Source organism: Rhea americana, unplaced genomic scaffold (genome assembly GCF_003343005.1).
Source record: "Rhea americana isolate MKP2758 unplaced genomic scaffold, rheAme1 scaffold_181, whole genome shotgun sequence".
NCBI classification, from domain to species: Eukaryota; Metazoa; Chordata; class Aves; order Rheiformes; family Rheidae; genus Rhea; species Rhea americana.
In genome coordinates this window covers 1,598,470-1,619,326 of record NW_028185939.1, presented here as the reverse complement: position 1 = coordinate 1,619,326, position 20,857 = coordinate 1,598,470, and the positions used below count along the sequence as shown (strand labels likewise).

The window sequence follows — 20,857 nt, the reverse complement described above, 5'->3', positions numbered from 1 at the left end:
AGAATATGGACTGGGCATATTGAAGGTGGTGAGGAGTTAAAAGAAGCTTATTCCCTTTCACTTAGCTGGGTAAATCAGAAAGAGTCCATTGCAGCATTGTATCTCTGTGAGGATCCAAGCAGGCTTATGGTCTCTCTGTTCACATATTTTGAACAGATGTTTCCGCTTTGTGTGAGTGCTAAAAGTGGTGAACTCTACATCTGGCAGTTGCTCAATGGCTCCAGGTTAAATTGCTCTCCTGTCTCTGCTCAGAAAGACTTGAAAGTGGAAGGAGGAGACAATCAAGCGGTGGAATGTCGGAGGGGGAAATAAGCAGATATTGTGACATATGGGGGAGAAAAACACTGGGATGTGAAGATCTAAAACGGAAAATCCAGCTCATAATGGCAGAAACTGCAATTTCAAAATGTGAAACTCGGTGTTGTTCTTTTGCAGGCCCATTTGGTGAGAAATCCTGGCAGCTGGGGCTTTTCCTCCTTCAGGATAAGGCCAGCGCGGACATGAAGGATCCTCTTGGGTGCCCAAGGTCTTCCTCCAACGGGCCCTCTACCCTGCTGCCCAAGAATGAGTAAGGATAACTGACTTTTCATGAGAAAAGCTGCAGCAAAGAGCATATGATTTGTAACTTTATAATAAATTCTGACCTGCATATAATAGAATGCTATTATCTTGGCCATGCTTGAAAACATAATTTAAGATAGCTTCTAGCCACTGAGTTACTGAGGGAACCTTTGACATGAGCTCTATCTACCTGAATCCAGGCAGGATGACTTAACTGTCTCAAAACAATGAAAGTATGCATTTTTTTAATCATTGCTGTCCTGTGATGAACATAGGCTTTTAAGGAGTGACCAAAAGTGGTGTATTTCAGCAAAAATCTCAAATCCATTCTCATCCAGTTTGACCCAAGTACATTGYGAGGAAGGCCCTGAAAGAGGCTTCCACATGCATTGGATATACTGTTGATGTTTAGAAAGTGARATCTTTCTCTTTTCTCCCCTACTTTACTTCCCAGAGGCTTCCTCCTACCCCAGCCCTGCCGKACAGAGGGCAAAGCCCAGGGTGCGGAGGGTGCATGAGGCCGACAGGCAACGCAGGTGCGAACGAGTCCCCGAACCCCCAGGGCCTTGCTGACACCTTCTGCCGGCCGCTACCGCGGCGCGCAGACGCAGCGAGGAGGTTGCCCAGCCCTGAGATGCCGCCACTGTGTTGGGGGGGGTCCCCAAATTCCCCTTCTCTCTCCCCTCTCCCTCAGGCCTCGCCGGGCCGACGCGGCCAACATGGCGCCGGCGGCCGTTCCCCGCGGCCGCGCAGCGCGGGAAACGAGGAGGTCGGGGAGGGGGCGTGGCCTGGCGCCCGCCCGCCCCCGCGCGGCGCCGCCATCTTGGGAGCGGAGGGAGCGCAGGGGCTGAGCTCCGGCGCGGCCTCCGCCTCTCGCCGTGGCCGCCGGGCGGGCCGCCTTCTCCCGCGGCCGGGGGGCCGGAGCCGGCAGGTAAGGCCGTCACGAGGCGGCCCGCCCGCCCGCGGGAGGGCAGCCCCCTCCTTCCCCTGCCGGGGCCCCGGCGCCTGAGGAAGGGGCTGCTCGCCGGCGCCGCGGGGGAGGGAGGGAGCCTCCCCCCCTCCCCGGCTCTCTCCCGGGGCGGAGGCCGCTGAGGTGCCCGGGGTGCCGGCGGGGCCCGCAGCGGTTGGGGGGAGGCGCGGGGCGGCGGCGGTGCCCTCCGGCGGCGGTGGGCGGCGTGCGGGGCTCGTGTGCCCGCTCTGGTGCCGGCGCAGGCCCGTTCCGCGCCACCGCGRGCGCTCCTGCCTCTGCTGCTTTCCGCGGCCCGGCGGAGCAGGGCCTCGCGGGCTCCCAGTCCCGCAGCGCCCTTTCCGTCCCGCCGTGCGCCTCGAGTCATGTGCAGCCCACGGGAGAGGCCGGGAGACCCTGGGCTGCAGCCTGCACTCTGCTCCGTGTTTTCCCCAAATCCGGTGTGGACCTGGAAGCCCACCTAAAGCCAGAGGGTTGTGGCCCCGCATACTCCTGCAGGCTCGTGTCCTTGCCCATCTAATAAAGCTTGCTGTTGTCCCAACACGTGCTTTGAGGTCGATACGCCAATATTACTCCATGAAAGCAACTTCCCTTCCCCCCCCCCAAAGCTGTAGCTCACTTGTTGCTGCTGCAGCATGTCCACAGGAAAGTCGTTGTCCTGTGGTTATGCAGGAAAAAAAAATAAATCTTCGATGTTGCTCGGAAATATATCAGTATCTTACTGTGGAGTAAAATGCATCTTGAACAATAAATGGGAGACAGCAGCTCTTGCCTTTCAGCAGATCTCTGATTCCCCTCAGTTTCCTGATCTGTGGAACACAGAGTAACATAAGTGTGTGTGGGGAAAATAGCATCTTTAAAGCACGATATAAATATTTGCACTAATATTTGAAAGCTGTATCTACATTGCTCCCACCTAATGACACAAGAAAAGTACTTTCAGGTATTGTTCTGAGCGCTAAAAGCCTTTATCAAGGAAGCATTTGTAGCAAGCATTCGTGATGCATTTAAGATGCATCTTTAATACCACTATGAGTATTTGGCAGGTGATGGCAAGTCAAGATCTGGGAGTTATGGAGAGCAACTGCAAGAAAACAAAAGAAACGCTGGTTAATAAAACCCTAATTCCATTTATTACAAAATGTGTTGAGACTGTTCCCTTTAAGCTGTGGAGTACTCTGTTTGGGAGGGATATGGGGATATAGTTAAGATTTAGACTATGTTGCTGTACTGCCATCTAGGATTCAAATGTCAATTTTCTTTTTTTAATGTTCTCAGCTGAAGGCAAAGGCTGCAAGGGATATGGTATTGTTTTAGTTGTCCATCAGATTCTAGTAGAGTCAAACACCTAGCTGTTAAAATTGCTGTTGTCTGTTTTGTTCTTGTTTGTGTTCTCTTTCTGTGCGTTTTGGAAATTTTGATCACAGGTGGGATTTGATTCAGAGCAGTTGAGCATAGGGTAGCTTGTTCATGGTGAGTTTCATTTGTAGAAAGTTTTTGACTTTACCTTACTCTTAATTGAGAATGAATCTGGTACAGTTTCTGTTGCTAGGTGAAACTGGGCAAGAGTATGTCTAGTTGCAAAAATAGGCTGAATGAGTTTCTTTTAATAGGGCTAACCAGCTGTTCCTGTCCATATGACAACTGTTATTTTTCTTTATGAATGCTGTTTTGGAGTACTTAATAGTTGGCATGCTATCAGTTTTTAGAACAAATTATATATGATTATTAGATAACTGTGTTTTCCAGTAGGGAAAATGCTTGTCAGGGAATAAAATATTGATTACTGTTAATTTCTACTTTGTTTTGAATTATGCTCCTGGAATTTGATATTTTAAGGCCTACATAATGCTAAGATGTTGTGAATCCTGTGAAGGATTGGTCTGCTCATATGTAAGAAGGGCTGAACTTTAAGGTTTAATTAGCTGAATGCTAATTAGGTCAGTGGTTGCTGGTCAACATGACTGTTTCCGTCATTTGAAGAAAATGTTATGTTAGAAGAGGGCATGAAAATGCGATGCTTCAGAATAGGCATAAAAAGTGGAGAACCTTGATGAGATTAGTGGTTTATGCCTTTATTTGGGGTGGCAGGGGAAGTTTAAATTTCCTCTTGATATTTTTCTCCTGTTTCTATAGGAGAAATATTATTATCAAAGAATGACAACAGCTACCTCGCCAAGTGGACGCTTTGGGCAAGAGGTCATTATTTACAGCTACCGACTTTATTGAACTCTTCTTTACATTCCATCCTTATTTGTAAGTTTAAAATTTATTGCAAAACAATGGGAAGATGCACAGTTTTGTGAATAGACTCTTCTAGTCAATTTATCAGAGTGTCAGGACAAAAGGAGCTCCTGTGTTTTGTTAAACCTGCTGATAACTGGCTTTGTGATCTTGAAACAGTCATTAAATGGTGCTCAGTTCTTCTAAAAAGTGAACTGGACAAGCTGATAGAAAAGATTGTCTATGTTATTAGATGACAGCTTGAGGAAAACAAAACACAAATCAAGTTGTGTTGAAATGAGATTGTCTGGTGGGGGATTATGGAGATCTTCTGGGGTATGTTCTGCTGGAGGCTATGTAAAGTTTGGGGGCAGGAGAAGGAGGGCAAAGCTGGCTGAAGTCCTTTTTTTGTCATGCTGTTAGGTATACTAGGCTAGGTCTGTAAAGAGTACTGTAGGGATGTCTTCATGGTRTTATGTAAAATAATCACAATAACTACTAAGGATGCTGGAAAATTCAGGCTTATGAACAACTCTTTGCTCTAATAATAGAAAAAATGTCTTTTTTGTTTTTCACTTTGTTTTAATGTTGTGGCTCTAATACACCTTTGATCTCTTGCAGTCTTTTAGAAGTTGAAAGGCAACGTAGGTTTGATGTTTTGTGTGCCATCAACTGAAATTGGGGCCATCATGAATATAACGAAGGGTGGACTGGTACTGTTTTCAGCTAATTCAAATTCCTCATGCATGGAACTATCAAAGAGGATTGCTGAGTAAGTAAAATCTGCCTGCAGGGCAGCTTAGTATCTTGTTGTTATTATTTACTGAAGACTTTTTTTTTGTGTTTTCTAACAGTTACCTAGGAAAACAGCTACTGTTTACAAGAACATCTAGAAGAGTTAGTGTAGTGTGTTGTGGAATGTATTTCAACAGATCAATAGCAAAGAAAATCACTTGAGTTTAAATTGTTCAGTGACAGGCTGTAACTGGCTATAGTATGCTTTAGAGAACATGTGGCAAAAATTAATGTTTAGATAGTGTTAAATAATCATGGCGGAAGTAATTCAGCATTTTTTTTTCCTTGTAGTGTAGCTTTCTTAGAAGGCAAAGCTGTGTTCATCATGCTCCTGGTATATTTGAGATGGAAACATGTATTTAGCTTTAAATGCATGAATAACTTCAGCAGAGCTTATATGACTTAAGTAAATGTTTACCTTGCTAGTATAACAATATTAGTAYGCATGATACCAGAAGTATTGCTTATGATGGGTTTCTTCCTGAAGTCTTAAGTTTGACAGAGATAGGAGGAGACAGGAGAGCACAAAGGAACTGAAGCTATGCACTGCAAGGACATAGACATATGTGCATACCATATTCTGTTTCTCCTTTTTTTTAATGATGCTGTTCTATGCTAATATAGAAGTAGAAGAAAAAAACACAGATTAGTCTTCTGTTATTCATTGAACAGAGCTTCTTAATGTTTACTGTTCATTCTAGATGGGTATTTCTTCTAAGAAAAAATTATTTAAAAGCAGTCTTGTAAGCATTATGCATGTTTATGCTGCTGTGTGTATATACATGTTATAATAATGAGAAATTAGTAGATAATTTAATAATCCAGTATTTTAATTCTGTTCACTTTTCTGAGCTTGAATTGGAAATAGGTTTATCTTAACTTACAGTATAGCTTCTGGAAAGTGTGGAAGATTTTTGAAGAGATTTCCGCTATAATTATTGTTTTGTTTTTCTGTGAAACATAGCCTTTTCACAACTATTGYGTTATATTGGGTCTTCAGTCATTTTGGCCTTCATTTTCACATATTGACTTCTGTTTTTCCTCCTTCTGCTCTGGCAGGCGCCTCGGAGTTGAAATGGGGAAAGTTCAGGTTTATCAGGAGCCAAACAGAGGTGAGCATTTAATTGGCAAAACTGAAAACTTACCTAAGTAGGATGTGGACTTACTGGCTACCCTTTTCTTAGACTCTGCTGCTTTTTGCTTCAGTGAATCTTGCATGTTTCTTTTCTTGGCAGAAACAAGGGTGCAGATCCAAGAATCTGTAAGAGGAAAGGATGTGTTTATCATCCAGACAGTTTCAAAGTGAGTAACCATTTGAAGAAACTATGCTAGTGTTTTGACATGGACTGTCTGTAAGAATGCCTCTGTTCCAATTCTTCTTCTGCCTTTTAGTATATGGTATATGATAGTAAGCTTATAGAATCTTCTCTCTCTCTCTTTCTCATGTTCACAGAGATGTTTCCCAACATTACCTCTCTTAGCTGATAAGTAGTTCTCAGCTGAAAGAAGAAACACCTCTCATTGTTTTATTTGGAGCAGAAAATAGATGGTAGTTGCTAAATAACTAGCCTCCTGTTGGTTTGAATGATAGAAGAATATTTTACAGTCTTTTTTAATCCATATGGAAAATACGTTTTGTGCACAGTAGAAGTAGATATTGGGGATAAGTTATGGTCTATTTTGTTGTAGCAATGTGCTATATTACTAAAAACCTGAAAATGGTATAACAAACTGCTGAGTTGCCCAAAGAAGTGGAAACAATAATAGTGTGTGATTCTAGTGAAGAATTGAAATGCTGGGTCTGGTGTACTTGGCCCTCCTGAGGTGCACAGCTGGATTCTTGATGGTGATAGCTCAATCACTGTTCTGCAGTGGAGAATATACTGCACTGAAGTGAAATCCCTGGAGCAGATTTAGATATTGTGTTGAATTCAAATACAGATTTTTTTTTTTATGCATGAATACAGAACTAGACACTTTTCATTCCAGGGACGTGAATACTACAATCATGGAACTCCTGATCATGGTGTATGCTTGTAAAACCTCCTGTGCCAAAAGCATTATTGGAGTGATTCCTTACTTCCCATACAGCAAGCAGTGCAAGATGAGAAAAAGAGGCTCCATTGTCTCTAAATTACTGGCTTCAATGATGTGCAAAGCTGGTAAGAATGCAGGTTGTTATGAAATAATCAATGCAGTGGGGTTTCCCGCTGTCAATTTTCAGATCTGTGCACAAACTGGGACTTTGATTAAGAATAACTGCAAAGTTTTTTCATAAATTTAAAATCCACATAGAAAGGGTAATACAATTGGAGACACTTCTAAATGAGTTCATTAAGAATTTGTAACACCCAGTTCAGATTGTGTCCTACTGAGTTGACAAGATGAGTCTGCTGGACTCCTAATGCTTTGGGAAGTGATATTCTTCCACTGTAATACTGTTCTTTGCCTTCCTAATACTCTAACAGGCGTACTTTGCCAATTTTGTACCTGTTGAGTGAATCTACTTAGTATGTTTTTTTTTGTTTTGTTTAAGATGTGGGAATACAATTATTCATTTTTTTTAATGCGACACGCTTCCTTTCTGCTCCTTTGTGCTTGTTCCTGTCCTTGGAAAAAAATGGACAGTTATAATAAGCACTGTGTAGTCTACTGAGAGTGTGATGGAGTGCTGGAACAGATTCCAAGAGAGGATGTGGAGTCTCCTTCTTTGGAGATATTCAAAACCTGCCTGGATGCGATCCTGTCTAATGTGCTCTAGGTGACCCTGCTTGAGTAAGGAGGTTGGACTAGATGATCTCCAAGGGTCTCTTCCAACCTCAACCATTCTGCGATCTGGTTTCTTATTTTCAGAGAAGAAATGTGGGGATACTTAAAACTTTAGCCCATTATTCAGAAATTCAGAACTCCAATATTGGTTAGCTTTGCTAGAGTCTTGCTTTATGGCGTAGGATAAATTCTTATATGTGCTTCCATTTGCCATGTTTCATATGGAGAAAGATCTTACCTACCTAATCGAGGTTTGGCACTGCTAATTATGTTATGTAGCTTATTCTGATTTTTTTTTAAAAGAAACTATAGAAATTTATACCTGTGATGCCTGTGTATTTAAGAGGTGCTTATATAATATTCTACATACTTAACTGCTAATTCTGTGATTCTGAGAATTATAGTACTTTTGTTCTAATGCCACTTACAGAGTTTGTTCTGAACAAACTTCAATTAAGTTTGCTAGAGAAATAGTGTGTCTTTTCATTCCTCGCTTTTCTCCGTGTGCTTCTGTGTCTTTATTTTTTTATTTWTTTATTTTTTTTTAAGGACTAACTCACCTTATTACCATGGATTTACATCAGAAGGAAATACAAGGCTTCTTCAATATTCCAGTTGATAATTTGAGAGCATCTCCATTTTTACTACAGTATATCCAGGAAGAGGTGAGGAAGGCCTACTGTTACCTTTTTTTTTTTTTTTTTCCCTGTCTCAGATCTCAAGATTTCTAATGCAAATTCCTACCTATAGGAAAACATGAAACATGTGAAAAGACAAACTTTCTTCCTCCTTTAGAATTCTTTTGGAATAACATGTTGGGGCAGAGGATGGTGTAGTTGACTCCTCCCCCCTTCCCGGCTTAAGCTTTCTTATCTGTGCTAATTATACTATTCTGTCTTAGACATAGTCCTTTAATTTTTTTTAAGTGTTTTCCTTCCTCTTGACATCTTTTTCCTTTCCTTTCTTGACTTTCTTTTTATTCATAGGATGGACTGCTTGTATAGATGTAATTTATACAGCATTATGAAAACACTTTAAAGGTTAAGTTGTAACTATAAGAAATAGCCCATCAATCATAATCTCAAAGTAAGAAGAGATGACTTCTAGTGAGAAATCTCCATCTTTCTTGGCTCGAGGAGCTTAGCTTCTGATGTTGTGTGCCTTGCTTTCTCCATCTTTGAAAAGATGCACTTTATATAAAGTAAATGGTAGATTCATATATGAAAAATGTGCAGGTGATAACTAGGTATATGATATATATTGTGCCTGTGATTAATAATAATCTGGAAAAAACAAATGCTTTCATCCTGGTGAGAGGAAAATGTGTAGTTCACTGTTACTTTTCAATCCAACCTATTTCTTTTGATAGGGATATAAAAATGACTCTAACAATCATATATTGGATGTTCTTGTTATGACAATTTTTGAAATCTGAATAGGGATTCAGTTACCATTTCAACCTATTGTTAGCTTTGTATTTGGTGCARGAAAATGTTTAACAAAGAGGATAGTAGAACAGAACTCTGACTTTACCATAGTCATTCATCTTGCTTGTACACAGACAGAAGTATTGTATGTTATTATCACTTTATAAGTTAAAAAAGAAAAAGTAGAAAAACATACATGTGGACACAAGGCAAGTTGYGCTTTTGTATTTTGCTTTTGGATATCTATTACTGGATAACAAGATTATGTTCWTGGTTTAGTCTTTAAGCATATTTTGATATTTGAATTCTTAATGGTTTACAAAGATATGTTGCAGATCGAAGTCTGGTACTGCTGTGGCTTTCTAATGACAGTTTTATAGAGAGCTGCTGAAGTATGTGTAGAGAAGTCTTCAGGAAAGGACCTAATTTCTTCACTTCTCTGGCTGCTTATTAAAATTGAAGTGACTGAATATATCCAATCTTATGGGGTATATACTCACAAACACCATGGCTAGCCAGGTGATACATAGTATAACTTCTTAAAAGCTAATCAGAAAGTGCTGCTCAGAATTTAGTATTCATCTCAAGTTCCTGGGGACAGCATGGTTACTGGATATCTTACTTTGCAAGTGCTAAAGCATGCAAAATGTTTCAAATGGTAGTTGTAATGGAGTGCATAAAATAGCGTGAAATAGAGACCAGCTTGATAAGGACGGAGGTCACTTGCAAACCATTTAACTGAAAGTAAATGTTACTAAAAGTAAGATGTTGAGAACTTGTTCCTTGAGGAATTTCTGCATAGTTTTTGAAGGGAGTTGTGTGTTTAGTTGGTGTTCTGGGATGAAGCAAGTGCAATCATTGAAGTTATGTGGTATAAAAATAATTTTGTGATCATCTCGTGTATTCCTAGCAAATGTTTAATACTTAGTGCCCTTTTATCTTTCTTATGTGTACCTATTAATTCCTAGAATGACGTAGCTTTTTGCTGTTGGGAGTTATAGATGCCTGATTATCTTTTGGATGACACTTATGGCTCATGTTTAAAGAGGTTAGAACAAATTTTAAGATTTGGCAGGGAAAAATATCTGAAGGAGATTAAAGCCTTTTTATGTCAAATGACATGCCCTACCTTGTCCATACCTTCCATTGTGTTAATCTTTGCAGCCTGTTACATAATTAAGCATTTGTAAAGGGCAGTATGTGCTGAATTCCTGGTATTGCAGGTGGAGTTAGTGTTGCTGTTTGTTAATGTTGCTTGACACATCCTCTGAAAAGTTCTCATTTTCAATTGGTTAGGGCTGTGCCAAAATTCAGAATGAAAGCAAAAATTTTCCCATGCCTGCTTCAAGTAGAATGCTTTGGGAAAAATTCAGCCAGTGTGGCTCATGTTTGAGAACAGGCTTAAGGGAAAAATTAACCTTGCTTGTGTTTAGAAAAGCTAGTATTTCTATGCTTTGGAGCAGCTATTTGACATCTGACAGGAGGTGGTGAACTGTGTGTCCAGGTATCTTCCCTGGAAATACGTCGTATTAAAAATCTTTTGACAGATTTGGTTGCATGTGTTTGGTAGAGAGTATTCAGGCCCTTGTCACTGGGATTCCCTGAGGACTGGATCTACTTATAGGACTTTATTTGCTATTGTAACTGATAGCAGCTGTGGACTCTTGCTACAGCAACTGACGTGAGAGCAGACAAGTTCTCTCTTCTGCTGTTCGTGGCTGCACACATCATCCCAGGGCAGCACAGTGAAAAATGTTGAGTTCGCAAGGAAAGATGTAAGATCAAGTAAAAAGGGGGCAGAGGGTATATGTAAAAGCTGACTCATGTCTACCAATGAGCCCTTGAAATGAAAACAGACCTTCTTGTGTCTTACCACTTTGCTGCTGCCAGCATTTGCACTATCATTCCTTAGTGCTGATCTGCGTTGAGATGATTGACAGCAATGTTAGATGGTAACTCCAGGATCATGAATGTGGAATTTTTATCCATGTGAGAGGAGTCAGTGTGATGTGATGGAGAGGTGTTTTTTTTTTTTCTGTGTGTATGTGCTTTGAAAAACTACCTCCAAACTAGAAACTAAGATGAACTACTGTGTTTTCAGGTAGTTAAAGACTTGTGTATATGCACAAGAGTATTTAAGTTGAACAGGAAAATTTAATTCTGATTTCCTGTTTGTTAATACTAGTCCCTGTAGCCATAATGTTCTTCTAAAGTGTTTGTGTGTATGTGTGTGTAATCTGTATATACCGTTGTGTTTTTGAAAGGTATGTTTTTAAGTTTAAAAACTGGATTTCCCTAATACCTGGATTTACTGAGCTATGAACACTGGTCATGCACCGTGGATTCTTGAGGTTACTTTCCTATGTTAGGTAAAATATTGATGCTTAACGTTCTTCTGGCAAAGTAAAATTCTGTGATTCTTACTGAGTTTAAATTTATCTAAAGGATGTGAAGTAGACATTGCTATCTGTTATTTGCTACAGATACCAGACTACAGGAATGCTGTAATTGTGGCCAAATCACCTGCGTCTGCAAAGAGGTGGGTAAGATCTGCTCTCTTGTCTTAGAGCAGGAAATCTCTATCATGATTTTTGTTCTTAAGATCCAGTGAAGGACTGAGATTCAGTAATCAGAAGGTGCAGTCTTCCAATATGTACTGCTTCAACTTTGTCGATCTGTAGTTTTTAGATCACCACTGAAATCCTAATAAATCTAAGGGGAGTAAGAAAAAAAAAAAAACCCAGGTGAGATAAGTCAATGTAGTCATTCAGATAAAGCAGAAATTTGATAGTCTTAAAATGCAAATACACACAAATATGCATTTTCTGCTATAAATAATGAAAAATGGCTGGAAGTATACCTCCAGTAGTCAGAGGTAATTGCTTAACGTAGTCACATCTTAGAACGTGAGCTAATCGGATCCTAATTACAGATGTTTTACCATCTAGTATGGTGGAGCAGGATTTTAGGTTAGAGCGATTTTGCTTGTGAAGTCATTGTTGGCTGAACGGTTGTCCTTAACTCCTGTGGCTTTATGGTTGTCTATACCTAAGCTGTTTGGAATTTCACTGCTTTCAGAAGCTGGTTAAGAGTTGGATGATGATTTAGGAAACACTACTTGCTGTGAAAACAAAATAATTTGTTGAAAAGCTATCTAGACTTTCATGTGAAGGAATTGTGGTACTCCTTTAAGAAAGATTTTCATTATGCAGAAAATCAGAAATGCTTTAATTTGTAGAAGTGGTACTTTGCAGTACTTTTTATGTGATATCTTTTGGTCAACTATTTCACATTTGCTTGGTTTTAACGKTTTTTCTTTTGTGTCAGTTTTACCTCTTGGGTGTAGGCAGGCGTTTGAAACATTTGTACCCTTATGCATGCCAGCAAATAGCCATGCATACTATTAACAGATCAGACAGATAAGATGCATATGTAACTGATTGATTTGTATAGGAGAGGGCTGCAGAACTCTATTGTTTAGCTTCTTTCCATGTATGTGTGAGCATTTATGAAGACTATTTGAGGAGGTATGTTATGTGTGGGAAGGGGTGATTGATTGCTTCAGTTGAATCAACGAATGCTTTTCAGATCAATATCTACCTGTGAAAGAGAAGTTTTGCTTAATAGAGTTTAGAATGTTTCTGTGGTTTCTGAGCTCACTGGAAAATGAATAAGTCTGTTGGAACTTTATTCASTTTATTGCATTTAAAATCATTATGGTTTCATGAGTAGGATTACATCTTTTAAGTTGTAACTTTTAAAATATGTTTGGAATCATAATTTATGATGTGTTTTACCACTTGAAACAATATTCAAACTTTATCTAACACTACAGGGCAGAAGATTCTTCAATTTTAATTACAGAAAGCATAATCACRGGTGAATTATCCTCTGGACTTTGAGTGGTTTGGACAGTGAAATGAGGCGTAACTGTAAAGGAGGTGGTTTAGGCCACGGGTCTTAGACACTAGTTAAAACTCAGTGACTCACTCTGGAGGTGTTGKTTTTTCTTTAAGGAGACTAGATCACTGGCTTAGGCTAGATACTGAAATTTGGGATGTGAAAAGTTAGATAAGGTGAATCTCATTCAATTTTTAYTTGTTGTTTTGTACCACTTGGCACCTGGGATATAAGCACTGTCTGAAATTACCATTTTCCCAACTCTTTTGCTCTCTACCTTCACCCACCTCCCTGATAATTGTGAAGCTTAAACTTCTTTACATAAATTCTAATTCTAGTTGAAAAAATAGTATGTAGTGATAGAACTTTTTTTTAGTCTTGTAAAGAATCCAAACTATTTAACTTCAGAGAGATTTGTCAGACAAAATGATGATTTGATATATTTTTTTTTTTTAATGGGATCTCTCAGGTTGTGTCAGATTGTTAGGGATAGTGACTTATTTATTACACATCATGCTAAATTAATAAGTGAACACTTGTGTTCTGTTTTCATTTGAATAAATATTTTTTTCTAATTAAAGATAGACAATCCAGACCTCAAGACTGTTCTCACAGTGATTGTTAGATGAGACCTGCTTATGCATGGGATATCAACAATGCTGAGGTCTAGGAATTTTCTCTTTTTAACTGTTGGGCATTGTTTTGCATGGACACTGGGAAAACAGAAGGGAATAGTCTGAATTGTATGTTTCACAGCATTTACCCTGTTGTTTAGAAGACCGGTATGGATACTTCCAGGGTTATTTTCACTCTCACAAGTCTGGTGAAAATAAGATAATAAGGARATAGTGGTTTCTGTGCTTTTTTTTAGGTTTTAGGATCATATATTTTTGTTCTGAAACTTTAAAAATAAAATGGAAATAGATTAGCATCATATGTGTGTGAATTACATTGTGTAATTAAAAAAAAAAATTAAATCCTTCCCTTGCAGGGCACAGTCATTTGCTGAACGCCTGCGGTTAGGAATTGCCGTGATTCATGGGGAAGCTCAAGACGCTGAGTCCGACATGGTGGATGGTCGACACTCACCACCTACAGCCAAAAATGTAGCTGCTATTCATCCCAGTTTGGAAATACCCAGTAAGTAAGTTTGTGTGTGCAAGCATTCACCTATTGGATTTTTGATGAGGGAGAGACTATCAGAAAGGAGCGTTTCTTACTAATACACTAGGGGAAAAAAAGTGTGTTTTTAGCGCTCTGTGGGTTGGTGCTGGGCACTACATTAGGTATGTGTAGGAAGAGCTTTGCAGTTACAGTCAGTCAGGAGAGGCACAGAGGCCAGATACAAGTTAGTTTTTTTTTTTTTTTTTTTTTTTTTTTTTTTGAATTTGGAGCTAAAAAACTGAGCTGACACTGGGATTTTGTGCAGTTGCGTCAATGTCACTGCTTACTGAATAAGCCTGTGGAATGGGAATGTGATCCATACCTTTGCAGCAAAACCTCGTTGCCTAAACCTATCTTAAATCTTGGTAGAATTGACTGAGCTGTGCCTGCAAGCCACTCAGCGTTCTCTGTAATAAAATTGTAGAAAGATTACTGCTTACGGAATATTATATACCAGTGACTGCAGTAAATACTGTTTGGTAAAACACAAATATACCARCCATGTTATGGAGAAATTCAAATTCCTACCTAAGCTTTGAATGTGAGCAAAACACTTCTGCTGTCCAGACTGAGTGTGTGAATTATGTTGAAAAAGCATGTAACCCTCATGCCCTTATTCTTAGGACCATTTCAACAGGACTGTGTATAGGTTAAGAACTGGRGCATAAATATAAGTAATGCTTTACTAAGTTTAAACAGTTATGTATAAAAATCTTGCTGATTTTTCCCATTAGAACAGTGATAACTGAAATAGTTGCTCCTTAGCTTCTTTTTTCTATAACACTGGTGACCCATGCAAAGTAGACATTTCCACAGTTGAAATGTATTGCATAAATGTTCTCTTTCTCTCTTTCTCTCTTTCTCCTCTAAAAAAAATTGCCATTAATCAGTGCTGATTCCAAAGGAAAAGCCACCCATCACAGTTGTTGGAGATGTAGGAGGAAGAATAGCCATCATTGTGGTAAGTGAGAGGCCATGGCTTTTGATAAATTGTATTAAATATATTAAAGGCACAGAAATCAAGTACTTTGCCTATCAAAAGCTAAACTTTGGTTAATGGCGGTGCTGTATTTTTATACTATGAGGCAATATTCTGCATATTTACTGAAGCTGGTTGTATGAAATATAAAGCTAAAAAGCAACATTCAGAACTTATTTCTGTTGAGTAGGCCTGATAAAATTCTGTTGAAGTGATTCCCCAAAGATGAGGAATTTCAGCTTGGGTTTATACATCAGATAAGAGGAGAAAACGATCATGTATGTTTATATTCTGTGAATTTAGAAATGCTGATAAAGTAGAAATTGATGCAGTCTTACAGTCTGCTTTGAAGAAATAGTAATGTCTAGGCTTTTAACAGAAAAGAACAATATATAATGTTCGACTTTTGAATGAAAGTTGTTTGTTTTTCCCCTTCTGCTTTCATAGAACAACCCCCCTTCTCCCAACACACATGCTCTCTTAGCGTTGCAGTTAGTTTTGCACATTCTGCTTTGCTGTTTTTCAGCCTTTGCCATCCAGCTCAGGTGCCTGAAGGAGAGCATCAATAAAAATGTCCATTTTGCATTGGATGTAAACTGTTGTACTTGAGAGATTTAAAAATGTCACTCTGGGTGCACTGTGTTGCTGTTTCTGAGGATATGTTGAATCTTCACTGATGCAATCGTATTTTGACAGGATGACATTATAGATGACGTTGACAGCTTTCTTGCTGCGGCTGAAACCCTCAAGGAAAGAGGGGCCTACAAAATTTTTGTAATGGCCACGCATGGCCTGCTGTCTTCAGATGCTCCCAGGCTGATAGAGGAATCTGCAATTGATGAAGTGAGTGTCAGTTCTAAATTTCTAAACAATCTTTTTTTCTTTAGCAAGCAATTTTCTACTGACTTGATTCTTAAAATGTTTTGGCATTAAGAGTATAGCTGGATAGTTCTTGTGTTCATGCTTTCTTAACATTGCATATATGCTAAGATTCTAGCATACAATTCATACTGTAGCAATGAGATGATAGGAAAGTAGATGAGATGACAGACTGCCAACACTAGCAGACATTTCCGTCAGTGTGGGGGATACTTGCGTACTTTCCTTTGGATTTATATGGCAGAATGGAAGGAAGGAAGTGCAGCATTGTTTCTGTGTGTAGAAGTATGGACWGACTTATCAAAAAAGATTTTTATCCTGACAGAGTAATGTAAAATCTTGTTCTGTATCATTAAGAGTAACTTTCTTAGTATTTGATGGCTCTAATTTTGGGGGGGGGGAACATAAGGGAGTTAAATATTTGATAATTTTTTTTCTTTCTGTAGGTTGTTGTTACAAACACAATTCCACATGAGATACAAAAACTTCAGTGCCCTAAGATCAAGACTGTGGATATCAGCATGATCCTCTCAGAAGCCATTCGCAGAATCCACAATGGAGAGTCCATGTCGTACCTTTTCAGAAATATAGGACTGGATGATTAATGATTCTTTTTAGAATAAAGAAATATCCCGGGCCAAACTGGAAGCAAACAGATAACGAGCTGTGAAGCATCATGCTTACCTTAATATTTCAATTGAGCCACTTCTTGTTTTCTTTTGATTTAAATATCAAGGTAGAACAGATTTTAAAGAGTTATTTTTTCTTTGCAATTTTTTTTTGGGAGGGAAGTAATAAACATTTTATGGAAAATTGTTCTAGTTGCTTTTAGATTAGTTGCACTATATACATTACCAGAAAAAAAAAACACTTGAGGCAAGAATTTGGCTTCTAAATTAAGCATTCCTTTTTCCAAAGCTGCTTGCTACAAGTGCTCTAAAGATAATAAAATGAAGTGACTGTATAATATTTGCATTTTAAAAGCCAAAAGGGTTGTACTGTTGTATGCAGTTAAGTGATTTTGTAGGAGTGCTTTTATAGAAAAGCATATGAAATATGCACCTGTATTTATTTTCTGCGACGAAGAATAAAGATCTGTTTTGTGTGAGCTTTTTAAAAATGTTTATATAATAGTCACTTGTCTTCTGAAGTGTATTCTTTCTAAAAATTATTTGCAGGCATTACATTATTGAAAGAAATCAAAAGGGGACTTGTTTTTTGTATGCTGTATATTCCTTTGGAATTAGAAACAGAATTCCTGTTTCTTGGCAGTAAGGAAACTAATATGCTTTTCACTTGTTGATTATGATGAAACACTTGCAGAGAGTCTGCTTTTTCCTAATACTGTTTCCCTTGTCACTTTTTGACCTCTCTGCTGCTGAGGAGTCTTGTGAGGGGCAAGAAACAATCTTTCACTAGCCAGTTCCATGAGCTGTTACATTAGGTTAGTTGTATTTCATTAGTTATAATGTTGCCAGTGTGCATATTTGATTCATATTTTCAGGCAGTTGTGACTAAGTATGGCTATATTTTATTAAGTGTGAGTCGGTGGCACACCTGCAGGAAATTAATTCCTTCTTGATGTGTATTTTGCAGTCCACAGGTATGGTAATAGGTATGGACTAGATAGATGGGCAGGCACAGTGACAGCTGAACTTGGAGACTAAATAGCCTGATTTTTTTTTTTTTTGGTGTGAAAATCCAAATCTTCTACACTGACTTTAGTCAATGCATGTGTGAGGTAGTTTGTTAAATGGCATCTTGTAGGTATAGGGCTCTTCTGAGTGGAAAACAGCTTGGACATTCAGATTTTGTTTTACTAAATTAGAATATCCTACAAAGGAGTGTGAGATTAAACCAAACCTTTGGCATGTCCAAAACTAGAAGTGAGAAGTAACCTGTGTTGACACCATTTGTCTGCTTCAGTCTTCCAAGGGCATGAATGAGGTAGAATCGCAAATAACTTTGATTTGCTTTTGAAGATAAAAGCTGCCTTTATTTATCTCCCCTCTTTGTGCTGGCATAGCTCATGAGGCTGGGCAGTGGCAGGAATACTTAGATATTGCTAGCAGATTCAGCATTGATGTATTCAGCAAGTGCAATTAATATTTCACTTAAGTAATTCCACATTTCTGTTCAGAGAACACTGTTCTTGTTCTTCATTCTGTGAGCTTATTTTTCATAAGATTGTTCTGTTTGATTTCTGTAGTCCTGTCTAGAGAGGTATGTTCTACCTTTATCAGATGTCAGAAGTACAACACYGTACCTGGGTTATATTTTAATGACAATAGGTTATTAAACAGTTTAGTGATGTTACTAGATACACTAAGTTGATGTATTAACACTTATGTTCTTTGAATGTATTCATGCAGGTTAAACTGCCCCTGAGGAGTGAGTGAGAGTGTGAACTTGAGTCTCTCACCAGTGTTTATAAACAACTTCCGGATGCTTCTGTGGCTATTTCAGATATCAGAGAAATAGGATGATCGGTTTCAGTGATATACATTAATTGCAGTATACTTTTTTTAGTGAAACGTTGTGATAAGTGGTTGAAAAGTATACTGCCACTTGAAGTAWATTAGTCAGCCAAGCATCCAAAGCATGAAACACTGATTACTAAATACCAGAAAGCATTAAATTCAAATATKTCCTATATTGCTTCTGAAGCAGAAGTTTAAGGATTTAGGAGTTGTTGTTCAATAAAACATCAAGAATATTATTGCAGATAAAAGCAATGTGTAAGAATACTTTGCTCAGTAGTTTAGAACAAGTAAAGAATAATATATCTATTTTATGAAGTTCTAGCTGGTCAAGGTCTATGATGTGGATAGGTGTAGGTAATCTTGCCCTGGTCAGAGGGGTACCAGTGTGAAGAAAAGGCTTGCAGAATTCAAGCTCATCTGTTTTGAGTAGAATAAAGATTCACAGTACTTAATACTGTGATTTGTAGAATCATCTAACAGTAATGTCCCCTGCTGAGTGGGGAGAGTCTGCAGCTTGTATTTTTGTACTTCTTGGATACGTCTGAGTGTTTCATACTACTTTTCTCCAAAAAGAGTAGCAGCTATTGAGAGTTTGATTGTTGGATTCTGTCTCTGATCCTGAAAGAAGTGGYTTAGTTTGCCTTTATTCTTACTTTCTGTCTTAGGTAATTGCCACGATTTTGGCAGGAGAGGACCCCACCCCACCCCTGCTGCTTGTTTCATGTAGGGCTTTGAAGGAGTAGCTTCATCTCTTTGGAGCGTTTCTGCTGATGGGCCATCCCTAGTTTGCTTAGGGTCCACTGAGGATGTTCACGTATGTCCTATGTTTTATCGCTGGTTTAGTATGTAAAAAAAACCTTAAATTCCTGGTTAATTCAGTGCAGAGTGATTACTGTATTGATTAGGACTAAGGAATTTGGAATCAGTTGCTGAGATGAGACTGGGTTGCTGGCCCTTCAGCTTTACATGGTACTGCATCAGTTGAAACAGAGCAAAGCATGTATGTCTTCACTCAGCCGCTTTTTATACCTCTCATCGTAAAATCACTGCAGAATTACCTAATCTCTGTGTACTTCTGTCAGAAGCAAAAATGTCGCCAGAAATACCAGCTATTCTTAGAAGTATTTCTCTGGAATACTTCAGATAAGAATATGCACTTTGTGGAAWGAAACTGCCTTATTTAGCAAATTTTACAGTAATGAACTGGTCAAAAGATGATACAGATTCTTTCCACATTGATAATATCYGCAATAAAAATAACAGGTTCTGGTTTACAACTTATGGAAGACCTTTCTGATGTTAACAAGCATTTACCCTAAGATTTTTCTTTTTTTTAAAAATCACAAATGTAATTTCTATTGATTGAAATAGATTAAAATTGATTAAGTTAAAATAGATTGAAATTGATTAAAATTCAAAAATACAGATCTAGTAGCATTTACCCTGAAAAAAAACCTTATGTGTGTGTGACAAAGTGTCTAAATGAATTCTTAAACTTTTTTTTAGTTTGGTTTACTAATGAAACACAGGTTATGCAGTCTGTCTGCCTGTTAGAGCTTTTGATCAGTGTAAACCATGAAGGGAGTAATAGCTGCCAAGTCTTTAATTTTCTACAAGTTTGATTGAAAACTAGCTGGCTCGAGGAAACAAGCCTTTATATTCCTGCTCTAGCRATTATCTAGATCTAAGACACCTCTGAACAGAACGGCTTTTGTAAGCCCACGCCCTGGGAATCTGCATTGGAGAGACAAGTTAAATGTGTGTTTGGAAGAGCTTGGGCTGGAACATGCAGCTTCTTGAACCCAAAAGTAAACGCAGCAGATGCAGTAAGTCCTTAGGATGTAGCTACTTGTTGGCAAAGCACTGAAATCAAGAGTTGCTCTGCGCTGTGCTTCGTCCTGCCCATCAACAGGAAGGGCGGTGGGGAAAATGGATGGTTTAAGGAGCACTGCAGGAGGTTTTTGGCTTATTCTTGAATTGCTTTGCTTTTCACCCTGTGATGCCTTCTTCCAGAACCAATGGAGGAGAAAAGGGCCCAAGGTTGCAGAGGTTTGAGTTGAGAAAAGGTTGAAGGGAATGCCTGTGGTGAGAAACTGGGGGAACATTGTCATGTATGGATGTCTCAGCTCAAACTGAAACGTAACTGAAAAGCATTTCTGTTGTGCTGGCTGTAATCACTTTGGTTTTTAACGGCTTGACAGCTACCCAATTTACTGGTCCTGACCTTAGCAGCTTGCAGCTCTCAGCAGCTGTATGTTAGTAGAAAAGGGAGGAGGGGGAGGCAGGAACTAGGTTGTACTTGGAGAGCTGATCTGCACACATTGCCACCTTTGGAAGCAAGAATTGTAGTGCTCGCTTGTTTAATGATCAATTCCCTCRGCAGCTAGCGAGTTACTGATTTGATGATGATTTTTTCAAAGTTTTTACTGAGGATGAAGAAAAACAGTGGGGATGATGGACGTTAATTCCACTGCTGGATCCTTTAGCTCCTTACAGCAATTTAGCGTTGCAGATCTTATTGTCATAGTGGCTTATTTTTCCTTAAACATTGCAGTGGGAATATGGGTAAGAGCATTCTTTTGTTGGTTTCTGCTTTCTTGTTTAACCTTGTGAAATACTTGGATTTTTCTTTTTTTCAGGGCTGGCTGCTCTGTGGACTTGTATTCTGAAAGCCTCCAGGATCTTCTTGTTGTGTTGCATTTTGCATTGT

At 38.9% G+C, this 20,857-nt stretch overlaps 1 protein-coding gene across 2 annotated transcripts; it reads left to right on the top strand.

Moving 5' to 3' along the window:
* Positions 1-1,376: 1,376 nt before the first annotated feature.
* On the top strand, positions 1,377-16,784 carry PRPSAP2 (phosphoribosyl pyrophosphate synthetase associated protein 2). 2 transcript variants are annotated; one of them, XM_085301953.1, is made up of 12 exons: positions 1,377-1,492; positions 3,665-3,784; positions 4,373-4,523; positions 5,606-5,658; positions 5,782-5,848; positions 6,536-6,708; positions 7,865-7,980; positions 11,226-11,281; positions 13,634-13,782; positions 14,697-14,767; positions 15,482-15,628; positions 16,111-16,784. In XM_085301953.1, exons 3-12 carry the CDS (start codon positions 4,405-4,407, stop codon positions 16,267-16,269), a joined length of 1,110 nt encoding a protein of 369 aa, XP_085158079.1. In that variant the 5' UTR covers positions 1,377-1,492; positions 3,665-3,784; positions 4,373-4,404; the 3' UTR covers positions 16,270-16,784. The 2 variants fall into 2 exon arrangements, with proteins under 2 accessions (XP_085158079.1, XP_085158080.1); XM_085301954.1 differs by lacking the exon at positions 3,665-3,784.
* Positions 16,785-20,857: the final 4,073 nt, after the last annotated feature.